This window comes from Colius striatus, chromosome 5, assembly GCF_028858725.1.
Source record: "Colius striatus isolate bColStr4 chromosome 5, bColStr4.1.hap1, whole genome shotgun sequence".
NCBI lineage: Eukaryota > Metazoa > Chordata > Aves > Coliiformes > Coliidae > Colius > Colius striatus.
Window position 1 is genome coordinate 48,375,145 of NC_084763.1, and position 20,234 is coordinate 48,395,378.

Genomic DNA, 20,234 nt, shown 5'->3' on the forward strand with positions numbered 1-20,234 from the left:
CAAAAAAAGGTATGGCTAGAGAAAATTAAACTACGTAAGGAGGCAAATGAAGTTCCTTTTTAATCCCAGTTTGACTCTGGATTTCACTGTATCATTATTGGGGCTGAGGGGAAGAAAGCTTAAAGAAATTCCACAAAATCAAGCAAAACCTCTTCTTCCAGTGAGGCTGGAGAGCAGAATAACATCACATGTTCACTCTTTAATACTATGTATTGCTATGTACATTTACTTTCCCAATTAAACAAGCTTTCCTTAAAAGCAGAACAATAGGAAACTCATATATGCAATATTAGCCCATGTATTGTATTTTATTTCAACCTTTACCTCCTTTATTTTATACTTGCCACTGTATAATGTACTTAATAGGAGATAAACTCTTAATATAAAATATTAAGTATTTTTAAAAGGCTTTTTAGAAGTTGAATCACAGAATGGTAGGGGTTGGAAGGGACCTCTAGAGATAATCTAGTCCAACTCCTCTGCCAAAGCAGATCCACCTAGATCAGGTCACTCAGGAATGCATCCAGGTGGGTTGTGAAAAACCTCCTGAAAAGGAGCCTCCACACCCTCCCTGGGGAGCCTGTGCCAGGGCTCCCTCACCTGAACAGTAAAATAGTTTACTCCTTTTCCTGTCACTGAATACAACAGAAAAGTGATGCCCCAACCTGCTCACTAGAATGTTATATCCTTAAAATACATAGTTTCTTGATTCCAGAAGCACCAAAAATGACACACAGTTTGATTCATTATGCCCTTTATGCATAGCTGTTTTGTAACTAGAACCACTAGAATGCGCAACAGTACTAAACCTCTGTTCAGACCACATCTCATGCTTAAAGAAACTACTGAAAGTCAGTCTTAAACTCAGAGAGGTTTCAAGACACAAAATTAAATAAATATGAAAAATTGTAAAAAATTGTCAAACAGTGCATAGAACTCACAAACTAAAATAGCAAGGTAAGTTTTGGGGCTTGTGTCATGGTCATGCCCAGTCAGCACTAAGCACCACACAGCCACTGCCTCATTCCTCCTCCTTCCAGTGGGATGGGGGGGGAGAATCAGGAAAAAAAGAACTTGTGGGTTGAGATAAGTACATTTAAATGACTAAAATTTTAAAACAATCTTTAACAATAAAATATTTAAGAAAAGTTGTAATGAAAAAGAGTGTAATGAAACATGAGAGAAACAAAACCCAAGAAAAGGCAAGTGATAAACAATGCAGTTGCTCACCACCCATTAACCAATGCACAGCCAATCCCTGAGCAACGATCAGCCCCTCCTGGCCAACTGCCCCCAGCTTCTGAACTGGGAATGAATGTTCTAAAGGTATGGAATAGCCCTTCGGCTAGCTGTCCTGGCTGTGCTCCCTCTCAGCTTCTTGTGCTCCTCAGTGGCAGGGCTCGGCAAACTGAAAAGTCTTTAACTCAGGATAAGTGCTACTTAGCAACAACTTAAACATTGGTCTGTTACTGACATTATTCTCACACTAAATCCAAAACACAGCACTGTACCAGTTACTAGGAAGATGATTATCTCTACCCCAGTCGAAAGCAGGACAGCTTCACAGACCTGAATTAGATGCAATCACTCGACACCCTGTAGCTCAATGGATCAAGTTGTTTGATCTTCACCCTTAATGCTCAGTCTGAATATAGTACTTTTGAATGTATATTGAAGTGGTTTATATTTACCACCTACATAACTGATGTACAAAGTTCTTTCATTTCAGTAAAGCTTGTTCTTTTGAGTATTTTGAGATCATAAAAGATGGAACTTTAAAGAAATGCCACCAGTGTTAAAGATCTAATTACAGCAGCTTGTACAAAAAAAAACCCCAGGAGTTTAAAATGATGTATTCATTATATTTTAGTTGCTTTACAGTTCATTAAATTTCAGTTTTTAAAATAGTCCCATAGTACTTTGGTAAAATAAACAATCTTACACTTATTGATCTTTGTAATTACTGAGAGCTGGCAGAGTGTTTTGGTCATTATGCAAAATATACCAATTGTACATTCACTGTTGTCATAGTGCAGCACCCATGTCCATAACGCTACAAAATGGCAAAACCTAGAAAATATCTGCATATCCTAACAGAAAGGAAGGCAAAATGGAAACATCACTCTATTTTCTGTACTGTTTCCTGTAATCACCTTTACAGAACAGAACGTTAATATCGCATTGTTTTAAAATATCACACTTTTCATCTTGTCTGCAAATTAATTTAGGTAATTTTGAGGACTAATCAACTTCTGCTACAAAATAAGCACAATCTATTTTATTGGCAAAACATTAAAAGCTGAAGTGTCCAAGAGTTTCAAGCCAAACCTCTTAATGCTTACTGTCCTGTTTGTATCTAAGTGTTATTTGTCCATTCTGCTTGTTCTGCACTTTTCTCAAGCCTGTGGTAGGGTTAGAAATGCAAAGGTCAATTAAGGATAAGTTTAAACTTGAATATTATTTCTTTATAGTTCGGCATGTTTTCTGTAACTCGCTTCTTGTTACGTATTGGTTTTATTTCATCAGTGGAAGTGGAGAGTTATATTTAATGGATTTATTTTTTACTTAGCTGCCAGATGTTTCATTTTCATTTAGTGTTTTAGGTCAAAACCAATTTATGGTAGCATATTGCCATCCATTGTTTTCTTTCTCCTCTTACCTGTCTGCTAGTTGGATAAACTAAATTATTCGGTATTTGTGGAAAGCTCTGTAGATGTTTTATGTGCAATGTATTTTAGGATTACTATTTCTAGTTAGTGTGTGCTTTAATCTTTAAAAATAGCATTAAAAAGCAACATATGTTTTTTAACATTTAGTTCTGATGGAATTACTGGCATACAAATGAATATTACAATATTCCTTAGTTCATGAAATAACAAATAAATTAACTCCCCACAAACCCCAACATCCCTCCCTTTAAAAAGTCTCATTCTCCCTAGCAGCTGTCTTCCACTACATTACCCCTTTGCAATACAAGAGAGAATTTACCGACCCATAAAGGTTGTGAAGCTGATTTGCAGGTGAAACAGTTAGGGAGATCTGTGGGGAAGTCAGACATGCAAATAGTTGGCTTGAAACTGCTGTTACAACGGCATTTAGCAATATTTCATACAGTGGCTAGGAGTTTTTATGGTTGAGGATGGTGGTATTTCTATTAAAAAGTGATATGATTAAATTACTTTTGCAGATTTAAAAATTTTCTAATCAAACCAAGGCTTTGTTACATTTATTTCCCAGATCTAATGTGATAAGAAAAGAAGTTCTGTCTACCAATTTTCATGTAACAGCACAAAACTGAAATATTTTGCTTTAAAAGTGGAGGGATGCTTAAATTGAAACAAACAAAAATTTTCTCATACTTTTAAATGAAATGAAACATAACTTCAGGAAGGTGTATTTATGATTCAACTAAATAAACAGAATTACTTTAAGACCTAATGCAAGAACATAATATATACAAGCTGGTGAAGTGTTTCTGAACTAGACAGCTGTAACGAAGGCCTGGGAGAAACCATTCTTGACATGTTTATGGCTGCGCTGTGATGACCTGGGACGGCATATGGAGGCATTACAGAGACAAACGAGACTAAACTTCCCATCCCTTGCTTATAGCAGAGTACTGCATCCATTTAATCAATTAAGATGTAAACGAACTTACCTAATGAGACATGCTCAGATTAGTTCTAACCTTTGCCTGGAGCGAAGAGCACGCTTGTTTGAACGGGTAACTGAGAACTGAAATCCAAGCAAGGGTTAAACTAGTTCACGTGTCTGCACTTCGCTAGTGGACCAAGTTTCAGAAAGCCTACGAGAAACAGGCTGGAAATGCTGTTGTCGAGATGACCGGTTCTTATGGTTCTTGACGTTTTCAGGGAGGTGCCTGTGTTTCTCCTTCATTTAGCACGAATGCGAACTTGATTCCGCGATGCAGGGAGGGACCGAGCCCGGGAGGCAGGTGCTGCTGAGGGGCCGGAGGTGCCGCCTCGCTCCCGAGGGCACCGCGGGCCGCTGCCGCCCGCCGCGGGTCTCTGCCCGGGCGCTGAGGCGACAGGCGCTGCCCGCTCGGCGGGCGGCCCGTCAGCCTCCCTGCGGCCGGAACCTCCCGCCGGGCGCCGCTCCGGCTGTTGCTTGGGGGGCGCCGCGTCCAAGGGAACCGGGCGGCCGCCCCGCCGCTGCTGGCCCGGGTCGGAGTAAGTTTAGCGTTCGAGCCAGGCTGTCCTTCGGACCGGCGCCCAGCCGGCTCCGGAGAGGCCGGGGCCGGCACTTTCCCGCTTTTCATCCCTTCTCCTGCCCGGCTTTCCCGTAGCTAGGAGGCTGTCAGGGAAAGGCGTCACTCCCTTTACCTGGGGGCAGCTTTCTCCCTCGCGGGGTGGGGGGACTGGGGGCCAGCTGACCCTCCTTACCCCCACAGGAGCCGAGCGCGCCTTCCACGGTGCAGCTCAGCGGCCGGCGAGCGGAGCCGGTCTGGCCGCGTGCTGAGGCGAAGCCCCCCTCCCCCGCCCACGCACCGTAGGAGAGGGGCCCGCGGGGAGCAGCAGCCCCCCCACCTCCCGCCCCGCCGGCGGCGCCCCGTGCCCGCTGCCCGGCCGCTCTGAGCTCTCCCGCGCTCCCGAGCCCGCGCTCCCGTGCCCGCGCTGCGCGCGCTCTCCCCCGGGCGGCGCTGTGCCCGCGCCCCTGCGCGATGCAGTGTGGGAATGGCTGTGGCGCTGGGGTTGGCTGAAAGAGGCGGCCAGTCGAGGTTTAATGTCCGCCATGTTGGCCGTGGCGTATTGAGCGGAGCCGGAGCGGCGGAGGAGAGAAGCCAGCGCCCAGCCCTGCCGCGCCTGCCGGCGCCGCCGGGCCCCGTGTCGGAGTGCGCCCCGCCCCGCCGGGGGAGCCCCGGTCCCTCCATGAGAGCGCTCGGCGGGGTCCGGCTCTCAGCTCGGAGCGCTCTTGCTGTCGCCCCCCCCTCCCCAGCCGGAGCCGCCATCGCCGCCTAACATGAGCAAACTGTCGTTCCGGGCCCGGGCGCTGGACGCGTCCAAGCCGCTGCCCGTCTTCCGCTGCGAGGACCTGCCCGACTTGGCCGAATATGCCTCCATTAACCGGGCCGTGCCGCAGATGCCCACGGGCATGGAGAAGGAAGAGGAGTCGGTACGTGAGACCCCCCCCCCCCCCTCGGCCGGGTCCCTCCATCCCCCCCGCACCCGGGGCCCCCACCTTCGCCTCTGCGCAAGCACAAAATGGCCGCCATCTTCTCCCCGCTCTCCCCGCCCGCCGGGAGGAGGGGGGGGGACCTGGGGAGAGAAGGTGCCGAGCCCGGCGGCCCCTCACCGCACCTTCCCTCGGGGCTTTCCTACGGCCCCCTCTCCCCTCCGCCCGCGCCCCGCGGTGTCTGGCGGCCCTTTCGCCGGGCCCCGAAAGGCACAAAGGGGGTCACGTGACACCGCGGGCTGCCGCCATTTTGTCTCTTGGTTCTTGGGCCGGGCCTGGTGCGGCAGCGGCGAGCCGCCGGGCCGCGGCGGCGCCGTGCCCTCTCAGCCCCACGGGGTGGCGCTGCCGAGTCGGCCGCCGCCGTAGGGGGCGCTCGGCGGCGGGTGGCGCGGGCGCGCGCGCCGCCGCGGTCCGGCGCGGCGGGGGAGCGCGGGGCAGCGGGCGGGCCGGGCGCGGGCTGCGCCGGCACCTCCAGCGCTCTGGTCTTTGCCAGGGTATCCGCGCACGTGTTTTGGCGGCGTTCCGCCTCTTGACGGCGGTAGCGCTCGGGCCGTCGCCGCTCTGCACGGGCTTAGCCTGCGTGCCGCAGCCCGGCGGGAGCTCGGGGCCGCCACTGAGCTAATCCAGCCGCCGCTTCGCTCCGGGGCGCTAATAGCGGGGTTTTAGTGCTGCCAGAGGTAGGAAGTGGAAGGGTTTCGGTTTAGTGTTATTTGAAAACCCTAGAAGTGCCTTTAGACAGGCGTGGGGTAAGTGAAATTGCGGTGTTTGTTACGTGGAAACAAGAAAATCAGTATTGAAATGTTGCGCAGAGTAAGAAAATCCGAGTTTGGAGGTCAAAAGTCTGTCACTTTCAGTTTTGCTCTCCCAGTGGAGAACCTTTTCGAACTTTTTATCTAGTCACTCAACGCATTCCAAGATTAGGTATAACATTAAGTAGCAGTTACCACTGAAGACCCCCACTGGAGTTGGGGTTTGTTTTCACTGTTTGCAATCTTTAGTTATTTCCTTTAGTGTAATCGCTTTCCCTGATTTGTACATTAAGCTCAGCAAATAGGAGAAAACTGTAGAAATAGTTATGTAAACAGGTTTTGAAATTTAGTGATAAAATAGAAGATGATAGGCTGTACAGTTCCTGTTTGTGTTTCTAGATGTAGCAAACTATGAATTACTCCTGTAAAATTTTAAATAAACACATCTTTAAACATAGTTGACTCTGTGACACTATTTGTGTAAGTTAGCTGTTTCAGTGAAATTTGATGACATGTATTCAGGCTGAATGAGAATGGTGCTCATTGCATGTTGGCTCCAGTGACTACTCTTGGAGGATTTTCAAGTGTAACTGTTTACTATTTTAACATAATTCAATATTTCCCAGTCCTATGTGACTTGTAAGTTGCTTTAAACATCTCATAAAAGGTGGGAGGGGTGATGTTGGGATTGTTTCATGTTTTGTTTTAGTAGGGTTTATTTTTGTGAACTGAAGGCACTAAAAACTTTAATGTGATACCCGTTTAGCAGCAGTATTGAAGTTGTAGGTAGCTGTGCTTAGATCCCTACATTTCTTCTGATACAGTAGATATATTGTGAATTGATACCTGTAGATTCTGAATATGAGAGAGAACACCCTTTCCACTGGTACTAGAAGTTTAAACTTTACTGCCATGCTTGATGATTTATTTCTCAGTTGAAGGGAACAAGTGTGCATGCATGCATTTACATAGAAATGTCAGGTTGCTATCTTTCTTACTGTTTGCCTGGCAGTTACAAGTTTTCAAGCTAGAAAATTACATGGAATAACTGTATAGCCTCCATTAATCCAGGGATGTATGTTCCAAGTAAGGAAAAGTTTTCACGGGCAGGAGAGAGATTTTTAAACGTTAATTATAAGACTGGTTTCTGTGGTTAACCTGATGCTTTTATTTACTAAATCTAGCTTTGAGGGTTAAACTTCAGAGCTCTAGGTGTAAGTAGACACTTTCCACAGTTTCCTCATGCATTTGTTTGAAATATGTGTACACACACTAACATACCCAGCCCCCCTGCAAGAGAAATGTTTGCTGTTGTTAAACACAGGTGTCTTCCAGAATCCTTTTACACATTTTTTTCTTAAAATAGTTGATAGGAAACTCTTCCTAATTCTTGTTTCTGCAGACTTGCTAAGTTTCCTTCCTTCCCTCTTGTAGCCTCAGAAAGCTTTCCTTTTGGTTTTGTTTTTGTGTTGACAACAATGACTTGGTAGTTTACTAAACTTAGGGCAAACCTCACAGATTTAATACCCTACTACATTCTGTTTCTCAAACTTTATCCCATGCAGGACTTAGCAAAGTTGGGAGTTGTTTATGTTACATGGCAGCTGAAGACTTCAATTAGAGGATTTTTTTCCTCATAGTTATGAAAATAATACATATTTTGTATTATCCATTTCTTTACAAAGAGATGGCAAAATGTCCATAACAACCTAGGAGGAGAGGACAGCTTTCACTAGTGTGAAAAGACATTTATAGCTTTTATAAATAGAATTCTAATATTGCCTTGAGTTTTGCATAAATGTAATTTTAAATGAAGGTATATTTGGAGTTATGAGCTTTCCTCTTGACTAAATAACTTTCCCTAGGGAAAAATGCAATCAAAAAGATTTAATATTCAAGCATCAAATCACAAGATATTTAAATGACTAATTAGTGTTTTGATGCACAGAAAGGAATCTATTTTACTTCCCTTTCATCTTATCTTTCTCCCATCCTGTTCCTACAAAGAATAAATATGGAAAATAATAAATCATTGTTAAAACTGGAAACTTCAGTTGAGCAGCAGTGTTCTGTGAGAGTTTTGAAGGAAGAACAATCTTACTAAGTTGATCTGAGTTCTAAATGTGCAGTTGATAAGAGTACTGTTGTAACTCTTACAAAAGAAGTGGCAACTAAGGGCCTTAAAGTGATGCTAATTCTGTTAATGAATATACCTTTCTGCTTAGTAAGTCATAACTTGAGGCAGTGGTTTGGTTTGGAGGTAAAAGACTGTAGTGAAAAGCCCTTTGGCACACACAGTGATACTTATCAACTGATACTGTGTTCTGGCAGTTGGTTTAGCTCCCAAGTTTTCTAGGGTAAACACATTGTGCCTGTTGCCAAATCTGAATCTTAAGAAATGAAGAACTGTAAGGAGACATATGTATCTCTTAAAAAAAAACTTTCAAAATGTAATGACACTTGTTTTGCAACAGTAAACATCCCCTGTATTATCTCAATATCCTGGTTTTGAGCAAAATATATCCTTAGTGCTGTAGTGTTGAGAAGCAGACAACGGACCATTGTTACATAATATAGTAATGAAGATTTGTCTAACAAGTCTATTTTAATTCCTAACTGCTTGAATAAAGAAGTAGATGGATTGTGTTTGTGTATCCTGTATGAAAGTGTGGGAATTTTTGTTTTGTTTTGTTTTTTTAAGGTCTTATGTAGCCTGTTTTATGGCAAGATTTTTTGAGAGTGCTGTTGCTTTTCTTTCTCTTTAACTGGAAATCCAGATTCTAGACTGAAAGGAGACAACCAGAAAGGCAGAGTGGAGGTAATTTTAGTTGAGATAAAATGCTTTACTCAAAAAAATATGACAGACTTCTGAACACGTTCAGTAACTTATGTTTTGGAAGGCAAGCATGCACAACTTTACAGGCATCCTAGATTTGACGGCCTCCAACCAAACCAAGGAAAACTACAACTGTTTTTCCTGCATTTTTCTGAAAGGAAAGGAGTTGGTACACAAATCACATCCCCAGCCTCTAGATTCTGTTGGATAAAAAAGTAGAAAATTGGTGGGTGGGAGAAGGAGATAAGACTTTGTACATAACTTTCCACAATGATTTTTTTTCTTGCAGTTATTTATTGTTGAATGGGGTTTTCTGAAGAGATTTTTAATTTTAAAATATCCAAAGCTGTGTGTTTGAAGCCCCGCAAATGAACATTTATAAGATATATTTAAAATGTCAGGAAGTGTGAATTTCTTAGCTGAAATGATGCCTCACCAAAGATTACTGTGGGAGCTGAGATACTTTTAATTAAGTGTATACATCAGAGAAATGAATTGTCTAAGTATGAAAGTATTACTACGTTGATGATGTTTCCAAAGTTGTCAACTCTCCTGTGGGTATGGAAATTATCATGGGTTTGAGGTGTGTGGGTTTTTTGAGTTTGTTACCCTGATGTAAATGCTGACATGACTATGGTCATACTGAGGTTTTTTGTATGACATTTCCATTTAGTGTTGTGCATCTTTAACTTCTTATAGGTTAGATGCACATTTTTCCATCAGGTAAACTTTTCTAAATTCTACTATATCTGTACTTGGTATTGAAACAAGAAAGTCAAGTGGTGAGAAGTCCTGTTGCTTTGTTATATTGCACTTAACTCTGTCTTCTGACTAAGATAATAGTTAATTTTTGCTCTTGTCTTACCTCTGGAGTAGAAGCTTTCTCATCCTACTAGATTTCTGCCAGACTGATGCAATATGTGGAGTTCTGTTCTTAAGGTTCAGAGTTCAAAATTCAAGCTCACTTTCTAATTTTAGTTAGTGTTGTTAGTAGCAGATAGAAAAATTAAGCACCCTGAGTCTGAAAGTAAATATGTACAGATGTTCAGTTCTTAATGGTTTCCGTTGTATATGGGTTACGTTGTAACAGGTTGCACAGAAGGTGGAATGAGGTCTGTATGTGCAATTGTAAATACTGTTGTGGTCTGTTAACTGGTGTTTGTACAAACTGTTGGAATATCCGTTTAAAATATTCTTTTGATCTGTTTAAATCCATGGTTGTAGTTATCTTGCCTGCCCTGACTTTGAGGATGTTTTAAGCTTGTTTGGTAGAATGTCATTAGTCATCAGCGTGACCTGTCAGTAATTGATTCAGGAGTCCTGCAAACTGGAAGTGTTGCTGCTTATCTATGTCACATTCCCCTTTGATCAGCTTTTCTGCTTCCTCATAGTAGGAGGTGTTGATTTTATATACCAGTCTAATGATTTTTATGCTTAATTTAAACACACTTAACTCAAAGACTAGGTCGCAAAGAGCATGCATATTTAGTACGAGTGGAACATGGAAATAAGGACCTGTTGTAGTTTTCTGTAGAGAAACAGTCTATAAACAGTTAAGAGCTGGAAGAGATTGTTCTGTGAGCTTGTATAATGGCCTTGGTTTTACCTTTTAGTTTGGTGTAGAGTTTATTAACTTACTTCAGATATACCTGTGTGGAAAGGATCTGAGATCCTTAGACCAGATAGTTTTGAGAGGAAAAAACTGTAACAGCTCATCACAAACAGCCAAATTTCAAGTGTAAGAAAACTCACACTACGTCAGAATATTCAGGTGGTAAAAAGTGTTTTCTCTTCCTCTTGTGTGACCAGCTCCTAACTAGTAGTAGTGGCAGCTTACTGGATATTTCACTTTCAGTTACAGCAGTGCTTTCTGTTTTCCTTAATGTTAGAAGGTATTCTACATGTCTGAATGTTAACACAAGTTTTTAAGTATGGCTGATGATGATGAGAAGTAGCTTCTATGGTGAGCAATCATGCACTGACTAAAGTAAGTGGTTAATTCTATGGTATGAGACCCACGTGTATAGTGTTTTCCTTTTGAAATCAGGAGTAGTGGTGTCACAGACTTCTAATACAGACTAACGGAACATGCTTAAGTCTGGTATGAGATTTTGCATCCCACATTGAAGTCAGAAACAACAAAACTTCACATGTTGATGTAGGAAGAACTATAGATTACAACTATGGGATTTGATAACCTGGAAGCTATCAGTTCTGTGTAAAATTTAAGGAATCATGATTAGTGGCTTGTTATGCCACAGAAGTTGGGTACTGACTTGAAGTTGTGAGCAGAGGACTACAATGAGAAAGGGGTTTGATAATGTGATGATAGTTCTGTGTATGGGGTCAGATAAACAGGTAATAATAGTGAAGATGTACATGTCATGATGTAAAGTGATGTTGAAAATACTTAAGGTTTCAGAAAATGGCAAGAAGAGTTGGTTGATCATCAATGCTGTATACAGGTCAGGAGCTTCTCCAGGAGGTCCAAGTTCTGTTTTGAAGTGATGAAGGGTATGAATTAACAAACTCACTTAGGAAAGATTTCAAGTTGAGGTATTTGTTTTGTGGGTGGAGGTTGTTCTTTTTCCATGTTGTTTATTGTTTGGATGACTTTTCTATGTATATAAAATCAATTTAATTCCTCTTAAAAGAACTATTCCAGTCTTAAGGAATTAGTTAGGTGTATGCATGCTTTTTTGTGATTTCCTAGTAATTGCACAAAGAGAAGTGCAACAGCAGTGTCTTTATGTATAGCAGAGTTAACTACGGTGAGACCAATTGTTCATGTTCAGACTTAAGTTAAAAAAATATTAGAGTTACTTAGTTTTTCATTTACAATGAGGATGGTGAACGATTGGAAGAGATTAAAAACTTGTCTCAATTTATTTACATTTGGACTTGAGATGGCGATGACTCACAAAGATAGCTTGGTTACCAGTATTCCTAATAGTACAAGAAGGAACACAACTGTCAGGGTTTTGGGGTTAAAGAAGAAGAGCTTGTATCAGAGTATAGCACTTTGTTTCAGGTAGAAAAAGAGTTCAGAGTGGCAAGCCCTTAGATTTGTTGTTGTGGTTAAATTTGTTATACGGTTGTGTATGGCACAATCATTCTTCAGAAATGTATATGCAGTTATTTCAATATCAATTTATGAAGAGTAATCAGTATGAGCTTTAAATACCTGTAAGTTAATACGTTATTTTTTTCAAATCTTCATTTTAAAAGAGTATGTGTGTCTATTTGTGTGAGAGTCTGCTCTGCTAGAAAAAATACTGTAATTGACTAGCCTTAGGTGTAGGTAGTAAGTGTTGTACAGAAAGCTTCCACTTGTAAGCGGAAAAACTAGCTTTAATATCAAGAAATATATCACAGAATCTCAAGGGTTGGAAAGGACCTCAAAAGATCAATGACTAATGTATATATAAAAAAAGCTGGCTACTGCTTTTACATCTGTATATGTCCACTTCCTTTAGTATACCCTGCTCTCCCTTCCACAAGTGTATGTGTATTCAGCTATACGTATGTTCAAGAGGTAACTCTTGTTTTGGGAAGATCTTTCTGGTTAAACAGGTGAAGGTGAATTGTATACATTGAGGATGGAATAAACATTTGAAAACTTCCTGATCTGTCAGTCTTTTCAAGCACAGTTAGTTTGAGAGGGAAACTATTCACTTAAACCTAAAGTGCTACCCATAAATATTTGTTTCCTTCATATTTAACCAGAGAGGTATTACTGGAAAGGATTGCTTTCCAACATAGGTTTGCATTCATACTTTATACCAATATCATGACTTAAAGGCTGTTCATTCCTAGTTGTAAATAGGATTAGAGATCTTGTAGCCTGCCTGAAAGACTTACAAGCTCACACTTGAGACATCGGCAGCAAAGGCTGCTCCATATATACATGTCATCGTACTGTCCCTTGCCTGTTATAATTTGAAGGGCTGTCGTAGAAGAGACAGAAAAAAACTATTTCAGTTAGAAAAGATCTACAATGATTACCTAGTCCATCTGCCTGACCAATTAAAGTCTGACCAAGTTAAAGCATGTGATTAAGGGCTTTGTCTAAATGCCTCTTGCACACTGACAGGCTTGTGGCACCTATCGCCTCTCTAGGGAACCTGTTTCAATGTTTGACCAATCTCTTGGTGAAGAAATGTGAGTTTTCAGATTATTCACTGATGTGATGTTCAGCTCAAAGTATGTCTGCTAGAAAGGCATTAGCATGGGAAATTGAATTCTGCATAAGTTTCTGTTTCCAAATTTTCCTTTTCAAAACTTGAGGATTTTGTGCAAGGCTGTGTTAGGAAAGTGTAACGATTGTGGGTTAAAGATGCAGAACTTGTTTTGGAAAGGAAAGAAGGGTGCAACTTGCCTTGGTAAACTGTGTTGATTTGTAATAAGTCTCACCCCAAATGCCTTTCTCAGCATAGATGAGGAAACCCGTGTTTATTCTTCTGTCTGTGCTATTATCATTCCACAGATTAATCTGTCTAGATATTTGGTGATGTCTTACTGGTATTTCCCAAGAATGTCATTTGAAGTGTTGCGATCTCCTGTGTTTTTTCAGTTCTGTAGTTTAGTTCTTCTTAATCATAGAATCGTAGGGTTGGAAAAATGCTGGTGATATAATTGTATTCCTGATTTCTCCCGTGCCTATACAATTTTGCTTAAGAAATGCAGCTTTTACTTATGTGGTAAATCTATGCTCCCAATCCTGTATTATTATTTCAGCAGGACATCTGTGTACTTTTTTGGTAACTGAGTTACCTCACTACTAAAAAGTGCAAGAAAAAGAGTTCTCAAAAGGGTGGCAGCAAATAGGAAATGGCTTCCAGAGAAGATTTTACAGTATTGTGATTTGATTGATAGTATTTACAATTTAGTAACCTAGGTATATTATAGAACACAGCTAAATTTAAAAGATCAGGTTACTTTTATTGGAATGTTTAGCAGTAAGGCTTACAGGTAAGAGCCAACTTGAGTTGAGCCTTGCAGAGTTTTTGTATTTCTTATATTTACTGGAATCCTTTTGAGTTACATCTACAAAACTGTTGGATCCTTCAGGTGCTTATGCATAAATTTATGCATTCTTCTGTTTCTCAGTGTTTGGTTTTGTACTGTTGTGTTCTTTGCTGAACACCATGACCTTGTTTGCTCTTGTCTTGTTGTTTATCTTCTGGCTTGTTAGGAGATGTGTATGGTTAATATTAGTGCAGAAGTTCTACTTTGTGATGAAGATACTGTGGTGTTAAAAGTAGGTCAAGTACTGTAAGATTGTTCAATTGTTAGGAATAGAAATGGTTTAATCTGCCCAGTGCATCTTGGGCAACTAATGTATTTCATTAAGTTTAAAACTTAACAGACTTCAAGTCAATAGGGAAGACTTTATTTTCTTGTAGTTTGTATCAGGGAGAAGAACTTCAGCTACCAAAACTGAAGTAAGCAAGCTTTCCTTTTCTTTTACTAATGTCAGGTTTGTTCAGTGAGAGAAAGTCTATGTGGGAAACTAGTGAAGCGTGCATGTTTACAAAGTACCTGTGTCTAAAAAAAAATTAACCAGAGCTGTAGAGTGGAAGTGACTAAGAGAACCTTGTTGCGTGTTTATTCTCTCAGCCTTCCTCTAAACATGAGATATTTCCTCTGAGTTGTCCTGTCTTGAGAAGATTATTAGAAGTTTGCTTAGTGGTAGCTAAATATTGGAAACAAAGTTGACATATCTCAGGCTGGAACAGAGCAGTGATGTTTTTTTAATGATTTCCAGGGCTTCATTGGTGTAAACTATTGCAATTAATGTAGTAACCCTTACACCTGGTCTGGTTTTTCTGTAGCATCTGTATATTTACTGTAGCTAGACCATGAGCTGATTGATGGTAGGTGTTAACCGATGCTGTTGGGAGCTTGATCTGTCTTTTAGGTAGTTGGAGTGTGGGCTCCTAGATAAAAAGACAAAACCTTAGCATGATAAAATTTGGAGAAGCTGATGAGGGAAGAGAAGCTCTGAAGTGCTTCAAGTAAGTTTGTTACTGAGGAGAGTATAGTGCAAGTTACCTGCTAGCTATAAGTTTGGAACTGATAACATCACAGGTGTGTTGTGTGACTGGTCCAGTCAGAAGACAACTGTTTCATTGTTGTATGGCAGGATAGCATGAAGTTGCAAAGCCACCTGGAAGCTGTAGGAAAAACATGCATGGATGTTCCCATTGGTAAATAAGAGCATATAAAACAATCAAACCTGTAAAACCAAGCCCTCAATTTGTTCCTTATTGGTTAATTTCAGTAGATAAAGAAGGTCCCATGGTAGGATTCAACAACCGCGTTATTTAAAAATATTGTATGCAGTGTCTGACTTACTGCTGTAATGTTTCAAATCGGAGTTAGCTGACATCTTTTTTTGGCTTAAATTGTAATTTCCCTGCTATAACTTTCTGGGCAAAAAATAATTTGGGAGTTTTTCAATGTTAATCTTCTCCTGAATATTGTAATGTCTTTCAGCTATGCAAGTGTGACCTTACTTGACCTGTGCCCAAGTGAACTCTGTCTAAGAAGCACTTTTTTAGTTAATAAACAGTGGGAAAGATTTAGCAATACGTTTGCTGGGGAGAGTCTGTATCCCAGACTCTTTGCACTGTTGTCAGGAGTGTATGTACAGTTCACTTCTGTGTTTATACTGGATGCTTGTCTTGTATTTGTGGTTTATCCCTACTGTTAACAGGGCAAGTGAGTGTGCATGTATGTGTTAGGCTGTGGTACAGTTTCGCTGTAGATGGTCGTAGAACTAAAAGCTATCTGAGAAATGTACTCCCTGGATTATTTCAATACTTTTCTCTTTGGCACTTGTTAAATATGAATTACACATTCATGTTGTCTGAGCACATTAAGTAGTGTTCCTTGATGAGGATTTGAAGGAAGTCAGACCACTGCTTTAGCAGATGGCACTCTGCACAGGTGGAATTGGAATTTGAGGTCCTAAGACAGCTTTTGACAGTGGTACTGTTTGCAAGGATGACGAGAACATGATCTTCCTTTGGCATACAGTTGCTGAATATCAAGTCTTTGTCATAATAATGAGTAGGTGGAGGTATTAGGAGTACATTGTCTTGTGGATAGCTAACAGTGCTTCATAGGGTAGGGTACATTACACTTTACTATATTAATATATGTATTATGTAGGCACATTAAATCATGGAGAGTCATACCACTGAAACTTTATTCCTGTGTAGCCAAGAATTGCCCATTAAGAATCAGTAACAGTCTGTAGACGCACATGTGGTGGAGAAGCAGGCAGCTCTGTGTTGTGACTATCATGACGGGATTCAACTGTTCTGCCTTTGAGAGATGAAATAGCATGTGTGTTTTCCCTGAGAAATCAGGTGTACTTGATTTGTGCAGCTGGTAGAGGCTTTTACTAGTTCAATAGACATAGAGTGAAGGCCTAAGGAATAATGGAAAAATGATGGGATTTTGTGTTTGGAGGTTATTGTGGGTTTTGGGGGTTTTGTGGTGTGTTTTGAGGTTGTTTTTTTTCTAAAATAAATGAAGGTTATAAACTGACTTGAATGCACAGTAAGTGAAAGGTATTAAAATACTGCTTCATTGTTCTCGGGGGACAAAAGATAAAATCTTGACTGGGCTAAAATTGGCAGTGTGGCCTGAACTAATTGTCTCTGTCTCCTTGTGTATCACATTCAGTAGTCCTGTTTTGTCCCAGTCACTGTGTGCACAGAGAGAATAACAATGCCAGTTTAATACACTGAGCATATGAGAATTAAGGATTTATTTGTCCCTATAGTAAACCTTTCCCATTCACCTCTCTTTCTTTCTTCCCATCCTCCATATGGTTTTACTGTCTCTTACCTTAGTTGTTCAATGCTTATACCAGCCTTAAAAACAAGTTTGATCGTAATTGCATGTAAAAGGTCATGAATCTGAAATGCTAGTCTGTGTTGGTTTTTTTTTAAAGGCAATCTAAATAAACCTGGAATTTACAAGACCCCAATAATAGCTGACCTATGAAGAATAATGATTTGGTGCCTGACTCATAGTGTGTGTAGCATTTTGTTGTTTAAAACACATTTTTAGTGATGACAAAACTTTAAGTTGGTATTTAGTCTGAGCCCTTCAGCCTAACACAGGTCTCTGCTCTAGGTAGTGTCTTTGTACGTTCAAATGTGATGTTTATTGTAAGCCAAGAAAAGGGTCTAAATCTGTAGATTGGCAAACTGAAACACTGACATCTGCAGGAGGAAGTACATAGATAAGCTCATCGCAATGATGTAATCTTTGGCAAATCTATTTTAAATTATTCGGTGTTGCACCTGTCACTGCTAGGGAAGCACTTCTCTGCTTTTGTAGCATCAGACCTGAAGTTCTGATCTGTGATGTGATTACAGAAGCTAAGACAGTTTAGTTGAAAAGTATTGGTAGATTTTACTTAGGTTTCCATAAGCATACTTACACAAAACTCAGTTCTGTACTAATTGCTAAGTAGTGTTCTTCCTTACTAGTTGCTTTATGCAGTGTAACTCTTCAGTGTTTGTACTTTTAAGGGAGGATTACTCCAGTTTTCTAGTCTCAGCAGCTCTCTTGATACCTTGCTGTATTGGTACTTGAGAAAGCCTCTTCTTTTTTTAAAATTTGTTTTAATAAAGAACATTGTAATTTTGAGGAATATGAGGTAGGAACTTGAATAGCATAGAGAATGTGACAGATACTCAAGGGCGAGGTTAGGTGTGCTCTTTAAGAGCCAGTGCATATTTGTGCATCTCATGTTTCTACTTATCACTATATTACAGTTTATTACCATTGTTTAGAGAGTAATAAAGTACTTAAAATACAGATATTGTGCATGAAAGCATTTAAACTGTCAAGCTTATTACTGCATTTTAAGATGATGTTCTGGAAGCTTCTTTAATTTGGTTTTAACTGAACTGTCATACGAGCTTTTTATAGGAGATGCACATGTGACTTAAAAGAGGCTTAAAATAAGATTGTTACAGCAAATTTCTTTTTGACTGTCTGAGCCACAGTTTGTGAATGAACACATTGACATGAATGTTGATACTTAATTTTCTTAATAAATAATTGATTTTCTTAATAATAAATATCAATCAAGTTCTTTTACTGCTTAAATGGGAATGACTGCTTGAGAGGTTGAAACTGTACTTTGCAGAAAAGGTTGTTAAACCTGACAATGTTGTAACTGAACCAATCTTATCGGAAGATCAGGGAGGTGTGTGTGTTACAGACCCTGTGTAAACCCCATGTCTTCCTGGTTTTTTTTTAATTACTATTTTTTATTCATTTGCCTTTTTACTCCCACTGCAAATAAAGTTGTGGCTGTGTTGGGTATCTCTCAAGCTTCTTTATTAGAGTTGCATAGTGCATGTTGGACTAAAAAGTTCATAGAAGAAAAAAACTGACTACTAAACACAAAGACTAAAGTCCCTATAGCTTGCACTCCCAGACTCTGATACACTGTGGCTCCAGGAACAAACAGTTGTGGAAATACGGCTGTAGTTTTGTGCCGTTCTTGCTGTCCTCAGTAGTGGTGTGCTTGGGCAAAGTGGCACTCTGAAAAAAATCCATCTTTGTCTTGCAGTTAGTTTCCAAAAACATTTATGCTTTCTTTGAAGAATTTGGTTACTAGTGACGCCTATTTCTGACTTAGAAGCTGCGGGAACTGTTTAAATTTTACAGTCTTACTGCAGATTCTGAGGGGAAAAATAGCTGCTCCATATACTGTTTTAGGAATCTGTTTTTAATGCTTTTTAGCAAAAGAAACCAAACCCTGTTCTTAGGCTTGTGTTTTGTTCAGAATCTTTGAGCATATGTAGATCTGGGAAGCTGTTGATTTCCTCAGTTTATGCACTCTGGTCAGTAAAGAGAAGGTTTTTTAAGGCTTCAGTGACTACTACTGGGAAGATACAGGTGCTCCTCAGACTGAATGTTACGGCTTTATTCCCACGCCTGGTGTTTTTGTCTGCCTTAACAGTTGTACAGAATTAAGACAAGTGAGTTGATTAATGGATCCAGGTTTAAGGATGCTGTAACTGCAAAGGAAGAGAGGTTAGTTTAATAAAAACTTGGTCTTAACAGCAACTTGTTTGAAAGAGGTGGAAGATCTATTGTTTTACGTAGTTGACATAGTAGAAAATTGAGAGAAATGTAGTATAAAATTTCACCCAACTCAGTTGACTTATTTTTTAAGTGCTGTTTTGTATGTAAATGTAGATTTATAACTTACCTTTGACTTCACCAAGTAGTGTATGTAATATTCTACTACGACCTATAACTGGAATAGTTGAGGCACGCTGACTTAATTGGAACACATATGCCTGTGTGTGTCATGTTTGCATTCAGAAGAGCAGTGAAAGGGAATGAAAACCTGTTTCCTGTGAAGCTGGGCTACCATGTTCCATATTCTTCACTGATAATGTTAGTTTTTTGTGTGAGTGCTCAGTGCTGTTAGTAGTAGTATCAATTCTTTGTAACTAGTAAAAATGCTGGAACCCAAGTGTACAGCTTTTGAGTTGTTGTGCAGTATTGATGATGCACTGTAATATTTAAGTAAGCAGCAAGGTACTGTTTTGTGTCTTTTAACTTGGAAACTTGATATTTTGAGTCAATTGAAGGAATGTTCTGCAAGTTCCACTTCAATACAAGTGGAAAATCATTTTGCTATAGAGTTCTAGTCAGACTTTCCTAAGTGATTTTATAGATGAAACCTCTGATAAGGAAAGGCTAAATTCTAAGGGCTGTTCTCATTCTACTGTAGATGGTATCCTGATAGCTGTGTTCTTGTAAACTGTAAAATCTTGGTTTATTCTGTGTTAATCTCATTTCAATGTAGGGGTAATGCCCTGGAATACTTAACTGATGTATTAAAAGCATCTTAATGTGGTCTTTAGAATTCTTTATTTAATGGGAATTTGTTTCATTATTAAACTATATTGTGTTTAATATAGAAGATGCATCTCACAAATTAGAACAGTACAGCTGGGACAGCAGGCTGTGGCAAGGAAAAGGGACTTTGTCAGGTTGGAAGTTATATCTGGGATCTTGTGGAATGTAGTTATGTGGCAAAGTCACATGAGATGCACTGAGCTGGTTTAACTGTGTTGGTATTGTAAGGGAGAAGTTCCCACGGCTTTCATAAAGCTTGTGATGGTTTTTAACCTGTCTATGAACTGATTTAGCTCACAGCAGAAGACTTACCTGAATTAACACTCCCCCCCTCCATGGGTTACAGGGATGCATAGGCTAAGAAGTTCCATGAGTGCCAAAGTTATTACAGAGAAAAAGATTTGTAACTTTTATGACTGTTACCACTGCTGAGGAGATGAGAGAGCTCCTTCTGTTAGTACTGAGCTGTTAAAACAATTACTAAACAAAGTGTTTCAAACTGATACGGAGTCCTGAGGTTCTGAATTGCACGTAGTGCAGTGACAATT

General features: G+C 40.3%; 1 protein-coding gene across 9 annotated transcripts in view; it reads left to right on the plus strand.

Annotated features, from left to right (window-relative positions):
* Nucleotides 1–20,234, plus strand: part of EPC1 (enhancer of polycomb homolog 1) — a 62,070-nt gene that overhangs the window by 9,445 nt on the left and 32,391 nt on the right. For 6 of the 9 annotated variants that reach the window (XM_061997132.1, XM_061997134.1, XM_061997133.1 and 3 more), the window contains exon 1: nucleotides 4,679–5,133. The exons of 2 other annotated variants lie outside the window; for them this stretch is intronic. In XM_061997132.1, the coding sequence (XP_061853116.1) occupies nucleotides 4,981–5,133 (153 nt within the window). In that variant the 5' untranslated portion in view covers nucleotides 4,679–4,980. Of the gene's footprint in view, nucleotides 1–4,678; nucleotides 5,134–20,234 lie in introns of those variants that run through there. One more of the 9 variants, XM_061997135.1, reaches the window with a different exon arrangement.